Raw genomic sequence first — 17,502 nt, 5'->3', positions numbered from 1 at the left:
TATTTCATAATTTTAATAATTATAACTACAATATAAATAATATATATGACCATCACTGCAGTTGAAATAATTAGCTCTTATGTGTTCTTACATTGAAAGATCTCAGCTGTTGAGATTTCAAGAGTCTTTTATGTCTTAGGCTGTCATGTGGAGGAGATCTCACCATGCATCTGGAGGCTTCATCTAGTTCAAGTTGATGGTTGTTTAAATCCTACTTTGAAACTGCCCTTTAAGAAGGAGCAGGGCCAGTGTACTTGTGCCATATCAGCTGTCCCTAATGAGCTTTAAAAGAGGGTACCTGGGCCTAGAAAAGGAGAGACCCAGAGTCCCCTCAAAGGGGAGTCAGTGAGAGCCTGGGAAGTGGAGGTGTAAAATCCCTTGGGGATTATAGCTCAGGGTGAGCTGAAGAACTGTTTGTTTGTTTTACCTCTGCTGAGAAATAAAAGTGCCTAAAAGAATTTGTGGGCATGACAGAGGGGCTTGTGCAGGTTGGGGAGAAGCCCTGCCATGTTACATTGTGTTTATCAGATATATCATGCCATCTATGGTCAAGGCTGCTTTGGTGCTGCAGCAGACTAGAAATTCTCTGCAGTAGCTTCAGGTATATTCAACAACTGAGGTTTTTACTGAATATGAAAATAAATATTGTCATATTAAATTCATTTTACCCTGCCCCTGAATGTTTGTACTACTCAGGCCAGCATGGTGTGACACTCTGTCTCCATCTGGTGGTGGCTAGGCCACATAGAGGTTGATGAGCCTGTTACAGCCTTGGGTGAAAGAGCTAGGTCTTTTTGCTCAGGAAGTAGAGGTTCATGCATTACAATCCATTGGTACATAGATATACACACACACACACACACACACACCATATATATATCATATATACATTGGTATATATTTTTGGATTGACTATAAAACTGCATCAGGAAAGTTAACAGGGGAAGCTGGAGTTTTGGCAGCTGGGCAGAAAACATTTGGGACTTTTATCAGTTGGAAAGGCTTTGGACACATTTTGGAATTGTGGGATAAACATTAACTGGATGGTTCTGTTCAAAAGATAAATGTACACTGCCAGGTCTATAGTAGGAGGAGTACTGGCTGCACCTGGTTAACAGGTATAGTACTTTTATGGGGATGGGTGCGACAGAAACCCAAAGATAAATAACAGTGTATGGAGACCCCAGCTTAACAAGCTTTCCTCAGAGTTTCTGGTGGCATTATGTCTTGCAAAAGCCTCCAAGGAATGAGTGGTTCTCCACCGCCCTTTGAACAGTGTACCCTCTCCTCCCCAGGGCTGCTAAGCCTACACGAGGGCACAGCTGATACTTTGGCCCAGATTCTGGCTCCTGTGTGCCACTCCTGTGGTATAAAGGGGTCATAAAGAGGTTGGAATGACGTTCCCTCCCTCCTAAATGGCTAGAGTGTGCTCTGCTTGATGGTTCTGAGCAGTGGAACAGGCCATAGGCAGCCATGGGGAGGTCTACTGGCTGCTCTGACTTACTCAGGAGCTGTGCTGGCTTGTGAAGCAGCCCAGAAACTGGGAGTTTCAAATGGCTAAAAGCCACCTTTGCCCTCCTGATGCCCTAGCTTGCACATTAGGCACTGGACAGAATCTGGCCCCATGTTCCTTAGGGAATTGTTGTTTTTGATTGTGTATCTTTTAGCTTACTTGCACATATGTTTTTTTCATACCAATTTCCTTTCCTCCAAAAAGTGTTCTTTGGATATTTCACAATCTCACCAATTTTAGAATATCAAACAGTTTCATCTAAGACCTCACAGCTGGTCATCTCAAAATCAGTGCATACAGTAGATGAGTTGTTTCATCATCATTCTTGTGAAAATTGCATCTCCATGTCACTCAGCATAATGTCTGAAAAGGCTGTGTTCTCACTGATGCTTTTTTTGTCTATCCTGAATTAAATTCTGTTATTTTTCAGTTTCAAACTAAAATATTATGTCACTGCAGCTTGGTGCATCCCTGGTCCTTACAGTTTTTGACAACATAATTCAGTACTATCAGATCCATATTCCATTTACCTGGTTTGATAATTAGATGCTACAGTTTTCAGATCTTGCAAGAACAAAGTTATGCACCATTACTAGATTTAGTGCAGTCTGAAACAGGTGCAGACTGCTACCTATATAGTTTATTAGTATCAGAAATAAAAATCCTGACTTTATTTGTGTTGTTGCATTAACTACACGTGTTGTTGCATTTTATGTTGACCACCAAGGCAAGACTGGAAAAAGTATTTAGTAAATGTTGTATTTTTTTCTCCAATGTTTGCAGCTCCATGCTGAGATCAATCTTGGAATATAATCAAAAAATTAATTGGTGCCTTTCTTAGTATATGAATGGCTATGCTATAAAAACTGAAATTTACAACCTTTTTTAACTAAAATAGAAAAAGCACATGTTTATTATATTACACAGTTAAAACATTTATTCAAGAATATCATGGTCTGATCAATACTGCAAAACCATTTTAGCAGTGTGAAACTCCAAAGTCTCTCTCTGTAACTCTCTTGAGAAACTCCACCTGACATTTCATCTTCATCAATAACAATGCCATGGAGCATAAATGAGAATTTCCTGGACCCTTTGTTCCACGTCATCCTCCACATCTGGTGCTGCCTTGAGTTGTTTCTTTCAGGTCAGCTTACATGATCTTGAACCATGTATTCCTGGGGTGCATTCCAGGTAATTTCCAGCCAGTGGACAGTAGCAACATGTCTATTCTAATTGCATGTGAGTGGATGGATTCAGGAGTTTGGCTGTCATATTGTTTGAAGGACTTAGTTTGACTAATAGGCTGGCAGCTGCTCGCTGAGTTAGACAGTATACAAGTATATGAGTTATTTTGTCAGACCATTCTGTTCTAAGGATTCATACTAAACAGCATTGGTAGAAGGCATGTAGGCATCTATTGTTATCCTTCCCTGTGATGGTCTTGCTGGCATAGAGGAGCACTAAGGTCAGCAGTTTGGCCTGGAAATAAATGTTAATTTGACAAATGCAGCTACTGGAATCCCACACAATACCACATTATGCTACCCTTAAAAGAGGGGTTGAAGGATGAGGCATATTCTATACATAATTTTAACTTGGTTTCACGCTGTTAAGAGTGATATTCCATGTAACTCATGTAAATAGTGCCCTTATAAGATGAAGGAATGGAGACATGATGCTTTTCTGGGAAAGAGGTTTTTTCTTCTATGAGCCCTCGTTATTTTTCTCTTGTGTTTTCCACATATAACAGATACCTCATTTATCAAAATACTATTGTCACATGACAATACAAAGAATGTTTACTTTAATTGGTTTAATCTATATTAACTTATGTTTTGTACACACACACCTTAATTCCGTCTTTTAAAAACTCTGAACACTTTTAATGCAGGAGCTGTGTATTCTGAGATAATCAAAACTGTTAATGAATATTATTTATAATTACTGTCATCATGTACTTAAGCAATTACTCATTCACCAAATTTGTTTGTGTACTCAGCAGATGGTGTTGTTTGGATAAAGAATGAATCATTTCCCATAGAATAGGCACACAATGGCCCAACAACAAGCTTTGCAATAAAACTAATTGTGATGTATCAGGAGTCTGACCCGCCATGAATAAAGTCAATGGAGTTTTGTTCTTCATTTCACTGGAAGCTAAATTGGCTCTTAATCAGTCATCATACTTTTATCAGAACAGATTAAACTAACAGTATGTTGAGAGCATGAAGTGTTTTACTATCTGTTATGTTTCTCATATAGAGATATGACATTGTGCATAATACCATCCAGGGAATCTCAATATTACAAAATCCTTGGGAAATCTGATGCTCTTGTAGCAGTACCCTATGGCCAGACATGCAGGAACATATAACAACATGACCGTAAGATGCTATATTATTGATCAACAATAAATGGAGAAAACAGATTACATCTAACTCCGAGTTCACATGATTTGACACACATAGTCTATAGACTGCCATGGAAGGCAAGACAGCTGAGCCACTAATGTGAGAAGAAATGTGACTCTGATAATTCTATTGGGCTCAGTACATCAGTTTATGATGCTATGTACAGTGCACCTATCACAATGGCATTTAAGTGTCATCCATAAAAACCTGTTAAATTTTTCATTAACGCCACCAAGAAAAAGTCACCATCAAATACAAAACAAAATCCCACCTGCCTTCACTTAACTGATAATCTGCATAGATGGCCACAAACATTTGTGTTGATACAGCACAACAGTTTTATGGCAGAAGCCTGCATCCTGACACAAATAACTTGAGGACAGAAGACTGATACTTGGCTGTATGTTTAAGATCTTCTCAAGAACGAATCTGACTTTTGGATTGCCTCAGAAAAACATACACTCTGCACAGGAATAACAGATAAGTAACTTACTCCCTCTTTAATGGCACACTTTACTCTATAAAGTAGCAAAAGTTACTAACTTCATTTTTTAATACTATGTTTTAAAGCTTTTCTATCATTCAATATTCCAGGGCTGTACATAGACTGTACTAATTGTTGTGAGCTTTTTTTTGTCTTTGTGTTTTAGCAATACCAATTTTGCACAACAAAAGTTAGTTCCTTTAGTATAAGCATAGAACAAAGGAACAAAGTCTGACCTGGTGTAACTCCATTGAATTCCATGGAATTACACACAGGAATGAATCTGGCTCTAGGAAAGATAGGAATAATAGTAAGAGGCTAATATGGCTCCCCTGGGAGCTCTTTAATAACCTGAAAATCAAAAAAGAATCCTACACAAAATGGAAGCATGGAGAATCCTACAAAAAAATGGAAGCATGGAGCACAAAAAATAGCATAAGCATGTAGGAACAAAATCAGACAGACTAAGGTGAAAATCAGTTACACCTAGCGAGGAACATAAAAGGCAATAAGAAGAGGTTCTTTAAATGCATTAGGAGCAAAAGAAAGATGAAGGAAAGTGTAGGTCCTCTACTTAGCAGTTTTTACTAAAAAGGTTAATGTCAACCAGATACTCAGCACAATCAATATTAACAAGAAGGGGGAAGGAATGCAAACCAAAATAAGGAAAGTACAAGTTAAAGAATATTTAGACAAGTTAGATGGATTCAAGTTGGCAGGGCCTGATGAAATTCATCCTAGGGTACTTACGGAACAAGCTGAAGCAATCTTGGAACCGTTAGCAATTATCTTTGAGAACTCTTGGAGGATGGGTGAGGTCCCAGAAGACAGAAGAAGGGCAAACATGGCATTTATCTTTAAAAAGGGGAACAAATAAGACATGGGGAACTATAGACCAGTCAGCTTAACTTTGATACCTGGAAAGATATGGAACATAATCAATATGTAAGCATCCAGAAGATAACGGGGTTATAAGGAAGAGTCAGCATGGATTTGTCAAAAGGCTAACCTCATTCTGGGGTGTAGTGACAGGAGTGTTGTATGCAAGACGTGGGGTGGGGGTAATTGTCCCATTCTACTCAGCACTGGTGAGGCCTCAGCTGGAGTTCTGTGTCCAATTCTGGGCACCACATTTTAGGAAAGATGTGGACAAACTGGATACAGTCCAGAGGAGAGCAAAAAAATTATAAAAGGTTTAGAAAACATGACTTATAAGGAAAGGTTAAAAACTCTGGGCATGTTTAGTCTTGAGAAAAGAAGACTGAGGGGGTTACCTGATATGTCTTCAGATATGTTAAGGCACGGGTTCTCAAACTGGGGGTTGGGACCCCTCAGGGGGTCATGAGGTTATTACGGGGGGGGTCGTGAGCTGTCAACCTCCACCACAAATCCCGCTTTGCCTCCAGCATTTATAATGGTGTTAAATACAGGGCCGGCTCCAGGGTTTTGGCCGCCCCAAGCAGCCAAAAAAAAAAAAAAAAAGCCGTGATCACGATCTGCGCCGGCACTTCGGCGGGAGGTCCTTCGCTCCGAGCCGGAGTGAGGGACCATCCGCTGAATTGCCGCCGAATAGCTGGACCTGCCGCCCCTCTCCGGAGTGGCCGCCCCAAGCACCTGCTTGCCAAGCTGGTGCCTGGAGCCGGCCCTGGTTAAATATATTTAAAAGTGTTTTTAATTTATAAGGGGGGGTTGCACTTAGAGGCTTGCTATGTGAAAGGGGTCATCAGTACAAAAGTTTGAGAGCCACTGTGTTAAGTAAGGGCTGTTATAAAGAGGATGGTGATCAATTGTTCTCCATGTCCACTGAAGGTAGGACAAGAAGTAATGGGTTCAATCTGCAGCAAGGGAAATTTAGGTTAGATATTAGGTAAAACTTTCTAACTATAAAGGTAGTTAAGCACTGGAACTGGCTTCCAAGGGAGGTTGTGGTATCCCCATCACTGGAGGTTTTTAAGAACAGGCTCGACAAATACATATCAGGGATCACCTAGGTTTATTTTGTCCTGCCACAGTGCAGAGGACTGGACTTGACTTCTCAAGGTCCCTTTCAGCTTTATATTTCTAAGGGCTTGTCTACACTACCCGCCGGATCGGCAGGCAGCGATCAATCCAGCAGGGGTCGATTTTCATGACTGCTGAGCACTCTCCTGTCAACTCTGCTTGCTCTTCTCGTTCTGGTGGAGTACCAGAGTTGACGGGAGAATATCAGCTGTTGACTTCCACAGTGAAGACACCGCGGTAAGTAGATCTAAGTACGTCGACTTCAGCTACGCTATTCACGTAGCTGAAGTTGCGTATCTTAGATCGACCCTGCGTGGTACTGTAGACAAGCCCTTAGATATGTCGTCTTTTTTCTCCACTCCCTCTAAAGATTTAAAATATTCCATCCAAATAATCCATGAAATATTTCCAGTTACAAAATTTTAACACACACTTAGTCCTCATATTAGCGTTCTCTAGACAATTAAAGATTCTTTACTCAACTTTTGAATTCAGACAAGTTTTAATCTTGTTCTAAAAATTACTACACTTGCCCCTGTTGTTCTTTACCAGAAATGTTTTATGTTTCTTCAAGAATTTATTCAGTTAGGGTACAGTTTTTCCTCTGGCTTGTGCACAGGATGGAGGGTGCAAGTACATCCCGTGCACTGGCCAGAGACAACAGAAATCCTTGCATTCAGAGATGCACGTTACCCCAAAAAGAGCAGGGATGAGGTAAGGCCATGCACCCTGAGGTGCTCACAATCCCTTCACATACTATTCTTGGGGTGATGTGGTTTTGCATTAGCCTCTATTCAGGGCTAGGCCTAAAATGACACAATTTGAGCCCTGTGTATTGATCAAAATTTCCCTTTTCATAGTCCTTCCTGCCTCATTTATAAACAACTAAGAGCAATACTGCAAATGTCCACTCTTCCTCTTCCACAAAATGCAGGCCTTGTCTACACTGGGGCCTACCAGCCACCAAGGGAGCTATACTGATGTTACAGTTGAGGCTACACCAGCATAACTGATTGCCAACACCACCTACTGTAGACACACAGCACTAATGTAAACTATGATTTGCACCACTGCTTACCCTTAGAATTTGAAGCTAGGGTAAGCTGCCCCACTGCAAGCCAGTTTACTCCAGTACAGCACCAGGTAGTCCTGCTTCCAAGCCACATGTCTTTTCTCTCCCCATAACACACTTTTGATTTCTCTGTTGACCTTTGTGTAACCACATATGCTTATTCTAGGTGAAATTCAGAGTAATTGGGCTGTATGTAGGGAACTCTCCAGGGGTCAGAATTCACAAATTCCTTGGTCTTAATGCTGGAACTGAGGCCACATCCCTCAGTGCCCCCTACAAAGGCATTTCCAGCCACGGGATCTGCACCCCTCCATTAGTCTGCTCCCAAATCCTCCTTCTACTGCAACTGTTTCCGCGCCAGTGCAATAGGTGCCTCTACGATGCACTAGGGGTGTGGTGTCACAACCAGGACGAAGGTGGTCAGACCTAGTGGTCAGAGCAGGAGTTGGGAGTCAGGCCGAGTCTAAGGCAGGCCAGAGAGTGAACTGAGAGTCAGGTGTCAGTCAGATTACCAGGAGATGAGGGTTGTGCACCAGGTTACAGACAGCAATTGAATAGCAAAGTCAAGGATAAACTAGGGTCAGAAGCCAGAGTCTAGGATCTCTCACAAGTAGGATCTGAAGCAGAGGAAGGCAGGCCAGGTTATTGCTCAGACAGAGTCCCTTCTATGGCTTCCTGGTTTAAGGACAGGTATTGGCCAATCAGCGGGTTGTGAGGTGCTGCCACTCAGGTCCTGCTGGGTGATACTTCTGGCCTATCTCCATGCCCCTCCCGCTCCTGAAATGCTCCCTGCGCCAGGGGCTGCAGGGAGAGAGGTGTAAGAGCTAGCTATGCTGATTCTAAATCCACTGGCTACGTGCGGATGGTTTCAAACTCCTTTGCAGTGCCTGAATAGCACAAAGGGAGCAGAGACAGGTGGTGTCTCAGGGTACGTCTACACTTACTTCCTGGTTCGGCGGCAGGCAATCGATCTTCTGGGATCGATTTATCGCGTCTAGTCTAGACGCGATAAATCGATCCCGGAAGTGCTCGCCGTTGACGCCGGTACTCCAGCTCGGCGAGAGGAGTACGCGGCATCGACGGGGGAGCCTGCCTGCCGCGTCTGGACCCGCGGTAAGTTCGGACTAAGGTACTTCGAATTCAGCTACATTATTAACGTAGCTGAATTTGCGTACCTTAGTCCGAAGTGGGGGGGTAGTGTGGACCAGGCCTCAGACTGCTCCAATACTTGTTAAGGGATTAAATAGTAGGGGCCAAAGTTTAGACCCTGATTCCTCCATAATGCGGAACCATTTCATTGCCCACTTGCTTGCAGAAGTTATACAAATCCTGACGAAGAAGGTTCCCTTCTGAGGTGGCTTTATAATGGATGTAAGTGGAAGCCAGGCCCTAGGGGTGACATTCAGAGAGGTGCTACAGATGCTCAGTGTCCCCTTACTGCTTTCTCCTCCAGTCCAGTGCCAGTGCCAATGTTCCTCTCTGACAATCAGCCAGGTGGGATTTCAGAGGGGTCATCAGGCCAAGAAAGGATCTCTTGTTTAACAGCTTACAGCAGAACTAAGAATGGTCCTCCCAGGCAAACATGGGAGGAGGGCGAGAGAGAGAGAGAGAGAGAGAGAGAGAAGGAGGGTGGGGGTAAGCAATAGGGAGATTTGGAGGCAATTATACTCACCCACTGATACAGAGTGTTTGCCCGGCATTTGTTACTCAGAGTTGCAATTTAAGAGCGGTGAGACTACTAGCTTTCAGTATGACCTTTTTATTTTCAAGTGGTGTGTAGCCAGGAGATTGGAAAGAAAAATTTTCAATAAGGATCACAGTGCTGTGATATTTGCCTTTGTCATCTCACGAATAGATTACCACAACATACTATATCAGGGGCTTCTTCTTAAATTCATTTGGAAGCTGATGCAGAAGGTGGCAAGTCACTTCTTAAATGGGTATCTAACTGTGTGCATATTATACCAATACTTTGATCTGTATTGGCTGCCTGTTCATCTCTGGGTGGAGTTCCAGGTGTTAGTTTTGACCTACAAAGCTCTAGCTGGCCTGGGACCTGACTGTTTGAGAGATTGCCCCTCTCTCTGTGCCAGACGGTCACTGCTACAATCAGTGGATGTGCTCAAGCTGACACTTTCTTAATATAAAAGGAAAGGAGGTTGTGGCAGGGCATTCTCTATGAGAGCCCCATTGCTTTGGAACTCGCTCTCTGGTCCAAAATCGTCCAGGTTTGTTGCCCTTCTTTTTATTGGGCTTTCGGGAAGGGAGGTGTTGCTTAAGGGTGGTATTTAGGGAACGTGGGGTATTTTTCCTTATTTTTTTTCTTTGCTGGGAGAGCTAATTAGCTACTGTCACATATACCTCTACCCCGATATAACGCTGTCCTCGGGAGCCACAAAATCTTACCACGTTATAGGTGAACCCACGTTATATCAAACTTGCTTTGATCCACCAGAGTGCGCAGCCCTGCCCCCCCTGGAGCACTGCTTTACCACGTTATATCCGAATTCGTGTTATATCGGGGTAGAGGTGTATGTGGAAGTTGCTGTTGGTTTGTCTTTCTTTGGTTGAGTTTAAAAATAATTGTCAAGGAAAAACAGAGACTAGGATAGGTGTCTTGTCTGTGGTTATCATCCCGATTCATAAATAAATAATGTTAGGCCCCTTTCACAAAGGGGGCATTTCTTTCTGTTCTAAACCCTACGGGCCTTATCCTCCTACTGCCTGCTTAGTGGAATTGCACAGAGCTTACTCCTGCCTTGTATGTAAACTGGACAGAACATGTAATGTAAGGCTTTGTCCAGTGAGATGTTAATCCTCTAAGAGGGGATAAGAATGTTTTGAAGATGTCCCTTTGTTCTGAAGGAGCTAGAGTATTTCTTCTATAGCTGAAGACTATGATTAATCAATTTGATATGCCAAAAACATTGCACCAAATTCTGGTTACGTTAGTCAGAGCCAAAGGAGCAACTCCATATTTGCAATAATGTAACTGAGAAGAATCTGACCCACTGGAAGGAAACAACCAACCTTAAATTGTATGTAAATGATCTATAAAGAATTCAGAAAGCAGTGCATGTGAATGAAGAATTCTTTTTGGCGAATAGACAAGTAAAAAAAGAAAGCATTTTAGCTGCAAAATTGGGTAGCGGTTTTAAGCATTTGAAAGACAAATGACATTGGAGAAAAGACTGGGTTAACGAGGAAACACTTGAAGAAAGTATAATCTTAGTTGGCATGCTGACTAGGAAGGTCAGCCCAGTGCACGCGTTCTCAGCTGGAGTTGGGCTCCCTCTGCCAGGCCAATTGTCCTCTGCACTTCAGATACCAAACTAAACTGAAGGTGCCTTCACCCTGCCAGCTCCTTATATTCTAGCAGCTTAAAGAGAGTTTCCTTTTTCCTGTCAATTTATGTATAATTTCCTTACACTACAAAGAAGGGAGGTTGTGTGTGTGTGTGTGTGTGTGTGTGTGTGTGTGTGTGTGTGTGCCTTTTTCCCCCTCTGAATAGCACAAGGCTCTATAGAAAGCAGTGTAAAGACTCATTCTTTAATACTGTGTTCCCAGTCAGTAAGAATGACAGTCAGTCACTTTTTAAAAGAAGCTTTAATTTGTATTTTATTGATTTTCATACTCATCCTTCTGTAAACATGAAGAATGCAATTATGATCTACCTGTTTATATTTTAAAACTAAAAATATTCCTATCAAGACATATAAAACATTTGTGATTTAAAATACATTGTGAAATATTCCAATTTGTACACACTTCTAATTTATATATGTACATATAAATGTCATGAGCAAAATTTACATAGGGGAAAAGAATTTGAACAATTTTCTTTTCAGAGTAGGTATTTAGGGCTAGATTCTAATCCTGATTTCACTGCTGTAAATCCAGAGTAACTCCAGAATCTGGTCCTCAGTCTATTGAAACAGTGAAATTATACTAGCCACCTTTCTGGGCCAACTTGCCAATTATCAGTTTAAATCATATAGTAGCCATTTATTTTATTTCAGCTAGAGGACAGCAAGAATTGTTTAGAATGTTTGAAATCTGTAAACAAGTATTTCCTGAAGATAAGGCAGGTATTTTACTAGCCATGCCACACCTGCACATTGTCAATTGATCTGGAGGTTGCAAGAAGACTTATAAAGGCTTGCTCTTGCCTGAGACACTACTCTGCTATTTGATCTCCTTGATATCCTGGAAGTGATTTCAGTTTATCTCAGACCATGAGGCACACAGGACTGAGTTTGTATCATAGGGTGGGGAAAAGATAAACAGAAAAATGTGCAAGCTTATTCAAAGATTGTAGTGGGAGGAGGGGTTTTTAGGTTTTGTGTATTCTTGTAATAAATATTACCGTAGCTCTTTTCTTGTAAATGTCTCAGCAGTTCACTTTGTTTCTGGGAACATAATTCTACTACTTTTTAAAAATAGTGAAATCTTTAACTTTCAAATATTCTAATTCAGTCCTTGAAAATTTTCCATGTGCTTAATAGCACATATTGAATATATTGTTGTGGAAAAAGAAAGAAGGAGATCAGAATTTGTTTAAATGAGAATATGTTGTAACCATTGAAAAGATTTTGTGATCTGTTTTTCATATATTTTACCAGCACAAATAAATTTTATCTTCTTAATTTCAAAACTAGTTTGCCTTAACATCAGACGGCACTTCTGTGAAACACTATGCAAATCAAACTTCTAATTGACATATGCCTAAACAAATTTATAATTTACTCAATTTAAATCTTTATTTATGCAAATAAAACTTAACATAAATGAATTTATGAAGCAAATCATAAAGGAACAAAACAAACAAATTATCATACTATCTATATCTAAAATACAAAATTATGAAAACAGTAAAAGGCCTGGGCCTGCATTTCTCTTGCACTCAGACCTCTCCACTGAATTAATTGACAGTTTAGGTGTGCAAGAAATGCAGGATTTGTGCTGGTTGGGTAGAATTGCTATTTGTAATAATTTAATCTATCTCCACAGTGGAGATAGATGTTCTTGGTAATCTAACTTCTTATAATTTAAAATTGCATCACATAAGTTTAAAAAGCAGCTCTTCAGTTAGCGTGTTAATAAAACAATTCTTAAACTTTGAAGTTGGCCAGATTTTATTTTTTAGAATATCAGTTATTTTGGAGATGATGGGTGGTTGCACGATTGAAACATAGAACTGGGAATCAGGAGTTCTGGCTTCACTTCCTAGCTCTTTCACAAACTTTCACCGTGACGTTGGACAAATCATTTTCTGCCTCGGTTTTCCTTTTCATTGTAAAAATTCAGGATAATACTTCACTAGCTCACAGTATTGGAATGAGGCTTAATGGGAGTTCCACGTGTGAAGGACTTACAGATGCTGACCTTAGTGTTCGCTGTAGTACATTGATAAGAAAGTGACATACTGTATTCTTAACTTGCAACTCAAGTCCCTATGCTGCCCTCTATCAACACATGGAATTCACATTAACGTCAATAGGAATTGTGTACATGCATTTAGCAGATTATGTGGGCTTAAGTAAGAAGAATATAAATTGAACTTAAAAAAAATCAAATAGCATGTGATAGCAAATATACAACTTTGAACAACAACAAGAATTCTTTTTATAAGGGAGGGGAGAACTGCTATGGTAAGTGGGAAATGCTGAATTCTGTAGCTGGGTCCTTCCGTAGACTTCATTAGCTATACAGCAATAGCACCATAGCACAGTCACTACAATAGATCATAATAAACTAACTCATCTCCTGTATCTCAAAATACAAAGCTCAGGATACCTGAACAACCTTTTTCTGTCAATTTTTAATTTCCATTTTCTGATTCTCATCAGGAAGCCACTATCTCTTTTCTCCATCAGGCAAACTATTCAGATAAGATATGAGAGGGTGGAAATATGACAAAATAAAAACTTACAGTAGATAGTACTCCTGATTATGTCTATTACCAGGTCAAATAGGTACAGGAAAGGGTCTAATAATAATACAGGTTTCATAGGAGGGGGAGTTAGTGTAAGGGTTTGGACTCAAGCACTCAGCCTGTTTTGGGAGAAGAATTATTGTAATTAGTGAGAGTAAACATCTCTGTTTTTCAGCAAAAGAACTATGAAACATAAAATCTGGCTGGCAACTACCAAATGAAAAACACTTTTGTAGCAAATACACGTTTTAAAATTTGTCATTGCTTATCCACCTAAAGAAAATGAGACATGACAGTTCTTTGTTTACACAGGGCCGGAGGTACTCCATTGCATAATTAGACAATGTTTTATCAATCAAATGATGATAGTCCTGAACAAATGATAAGGAATAGTGTCACACTTTTTAAACAAACATTCTCATTAATGACTTTCTACAGGACAACTGGAATAATGCATATGGATTGTCTTGGTCCTTTAAAATTCCTCCTTTCCTGCAGTGGATTTTCTACCCTTCAGGATGTATTCCATTAAATAACAGTGAATTCATGAAAAAAATCTTGAGACCCTTTCTGTAAACATGAGGAATTTTAGAGGGCCAAAATTGCATAAGGAGTAGCACCATTCTTCAAGAAACAGATCAGTAGAAGGATATTTCTTTTAAACAGCAGCAGTCCACAGTACCAGCATTATCATCATCATGCTCAGCTATACTTTCCTTTTTCACAAATTAGTTAAGAAACAGGCCCTCAAGAAATGGGACACTTTCCAGTTTTAGCATTCATCCCATCAAGTTAAGTATTTTATTTCTGTCTTTACTACATTCAGAATAGTTACTCCAATTATGACTCTTCAAAGCACACAGTAAGCATCAAAAGCGGTTTCTCTCTTATACTTCGAGCCCCAGCCTGCTCCTTTTGAAGTCAATGGCAAAATTCCCATTTGGCTTCAAGACTATACCCTTATTCAATATTTTATTGTGTATGTGAAAAGTTCTGTTTTATTACAGAGTATAAACTATAATTCATTAACAACTATCCTTGTTTCTTAAAATATGGCAATTCACTCTGAAAAGTCTAAACGTACTCTAAGTAGTATAATAAACTAAAATGAAATAATAATAAGTAATGATCTTAATAAATAAGAATCTTAATATGAGGCAACTTAACTGATGTAGTGAGCAACACTCTAATAGGCTAGTAAGCCTCAGCTGGTAGAAAATAGTAATATTCACATTTTCTAATTATTTCAATGTCAGAGCAATTTTAAAAACTTGTGTATTCCTGTCAAGTTAAATTTAGGAAACACAATAATTGAACAAAATCTGTTTTACCATTACTTGAGAATAGATCACCAAATTTAAATTATAGCCAGAGCTCTGAACAACATACATTTAATATGCATATTCTTCTTGTCAAATAAACAATTTTGTTTCTTTTATCAAAGCTATTTTCATTCAATTTATCTCCTTCTCAATATATGTTTAGTACTTAGAGTTTATTATTCACACAGCAGCTCTACCTTTTTTGTGTTACCAAGTTTCACGACCATAGGTGAAGGGGAAAATGAATTCAGAATGGGTTTTTTCCCCCACTTGAAATTTGGATTGGTAATCCCATCAAAGCATCTTTATGATAACTGTTGCAACAAGTATGTCAACAGGAAAAAAAGCATGGATAAACACATTCAGCATCAGATATACTGTATCTAGATGCAGAGAACTTGGACTCATCTGCAAAAGTGTACATAATCAGAAATTAAGACAATTTATAGTGTTAGTAAAATTAGTGCCTTGTACTAGTAGTTTCAAAACAAAAACCAAGACAAGCAAATCAGTGACCAAAAATAAATAAATAAATAAATAAATCAGTTTTTTTTTCTTTCAGAATTTTTCCTGGTACCAACTCCTATTCTCAAGCCCAACACAACTCAACACACAACAGAAAGTGCACAGTCTTTGATTAAACTGCAAGCAATTCAATAGAGACTCAGCTGAAATGTTCAAATCACGCAAGTATCTCTGTCATAAGAAAGACCAGGGCTAGAGGGTCTGACATAAAGTAACAATTATCTGACATATGAACAGCTCTTGTACTTCCAACCACCTGTTTCAGCACGGGGCTAGTTTGATCGGGAACACGTTTAAACTACTGTTTTCTCCGCATGTTCTGGGTGATGGAGTTACTTGTTCTGAATAACAAAAAGCAGCAGCGCTGTATTTGAATGTTAGCGCTGCATTTTACCCGCTCTCTCTTCTTTATTCTATTAACTTTCAAACCCCTAGACAGATCAGTTAAAGATTAAATCGGCAGCAGTTCAAAGCCTTGTCCCGGCAAGCAAAGGTAAAGATAACGTACGTGTAGCTCTAATCCAGGTTTTGCTATTGCCTCACTTTTAATTACCCAATAAATGGCCATCATATAGTAATCCTGTAAGTATATCAGCCCGTCTGGTTTGGGTAACGCTAGGGCAGACCGACGTCTCTAAACGCTTTATAACCAATTTCTTGATTAAAAGGCGATTAGGAACTTACTGAAGTGATGGATGTGGAAATGGATTCAAACTATTCAGCCCTTGAGCAAGATAGTGATCGGGCGCATTTCCTATGGAGGCGGCTGTCATCTCGGGTTAGCGCAGGGAGAGCAGCACATCTGGGCTTCCACAGCGCTCTCCTTTCGGCGCAGCTGGAGCAGAGCCCGCTCTCGGCAGTGTCCCCAGGTGCACGATCGGCCTCCGCGAGGCTGAGCGCCCACCTCGCAGGCAACTCCCTGCTGGTGCCTCGCTCCCCACCCTTGCAGCCAGGGGCCTAGCCCCAGCTGCCGGTCCCCACCCCCCACTCCCCGCGGCCCCATAAGGGGGGGCGGCCACTTACAGGTAGGAGGTGAAGAGGCTGAGGTTGGTGGGCACCGCTGTGAGCCCCCGGTCGGAGCAGTCCGCCCTGAGGAGCATCCCGTCCTGTTCACACTGGCACAGGGCCGGGCAGCCCCTCTGCCGCCTCCCGGCGGGGCTCGCCGAGCCCCCGCTGCTAGCCCCAGGCAGCCCGAGGAAGCAGAGCAGGAGCAGCGCGCTGGCCGGGCAGGAGGTGTCCATGGTGCCAGCGGGCGCTGGTAGCCGCTGGGCTCTGCACCGCTGTCCTGTAGGGCGCTGTTTTCACACACACACACACCCCGGCTCAGCCGGAGACTGGGAAAGAAGCTGCCGCAGCCCCAGCTGCTGATGCTGCAAGGAAGCTGCCCGCCCTAGCGCGGGGAGCTGCTGCTGCTCTTGCAGCCGGAGCCTGGCCTGGAGCGCGAGCTGCTGGAGCCGGAGCGGGAGCCCGAGCTGCCGCCGGCGCGCTGCGCTCTGGAGCAACATCTCAGTTTACACGCTGTTTTAAAGAGCCGCAGCCTGCCCCGCGCGCCCACTGACGCCGCCCAAGCTTTGCCCGCGGCCGCGCTCCTGGGTCCTGCCAGCGCCTCTGGGAGTTCCAGGAGCGGGAGGGGGGAGATCGGGAGAGGGGCGTTCTTGGCCTCTACCTGCCGCGCGTGCTGCCTGTGGAGCGCGGCGGGCGGTGCACAGAGCAGGGCCAGCCCTGGGGAGAGGCGGCGGAGGCGGGCTGGGGCTTGGAGCGCCAAGGGGTGCGGGGCAGGCCCTGCCGGCTCAGCCCAAAGGCGAGAAAACGGAGTAGGGCAGGGAGCTGCTTGCAACCCAGGCAGTGCCGCCAGGTTCCTCCTGGGTGCCATGTGCCGTCCGTGCAGCGAGCTCCCCCAGCCTCAGCTGGAAGGCACTGACTGAGAGCAAAGAGGTAGCATTGGGAGACCATGTTCCCAAAGTGACTAAGCCGTTTTGGCTCCTTTGAAGTTTTTACCCTAAGGTTTTATCCAGTATTTAGATGAGATCACACAAGGGAGGCTTCTTGGGAAGTTTAATTTCACATGTAGTTGGCCTTGTAATAAAAAGCACATTTGAGGACAGTTTGACTGGCCTCTGAAATGTTTTCAAGTCAAATGCCACCTCCAGCTTCTGGCAGCACATGGGACCCTCCTGGTCAGAAGTCAGACAATCCTACAAAATTGGGGACAAGTTGTGTCCTTAGGAGAAAAGCA

At 42.0% G+C, this 17,502-nt stretch overlaps 1 protein-coding gene across 1 annotated transcript in view; it reads right to left on the bottom strand.

Moving 5' to 3' along the window:
* Positions 1 to 16,724, bottom strand: part of LGR5 (leucine rich repeat containing G protein-coupled receptor 5) — a 134,578-nt gene extending 117,854 nt beyond the window's left edge. The window contains exon 1 of the mRNA XM_026648802.1: positions 16,290 to 16,724. Coding sequence (XP_026504587.1) covers positions 16,290 to 16,507 — 218 coding nt within the window. The 5' untranslated portion in view covers positions 16,508 to 16,724. The remainder of the gene's footprint in view (positions 1 to 16,289) is intronic.
* Between the last annotated feature and the right edge of the window lie 778 nt (positions 16,725 to 17,502).

This window comes from Terrapene carolina, unplaced genomic scaffold, assembly GCF_002925995.2.
Source record: "Terrapene carolina triunguis isolate 2854851 unplaced genomic scaffold, T_m_triunguis-2.0 Scaffold68, whole genome shotgun sequence".
In the NCBI taxonomy this organism is placed as follows: domain Eukaryota; kingdom Metazoa; phylum Chordata; order Testudines; family Emydidae; genus Terrapene; species Terrapene triunguis.
Note: the sequence above shows the minus strand (reverse complement) of the source record. Positions and strands in the feature narration are given on the sequence as shown.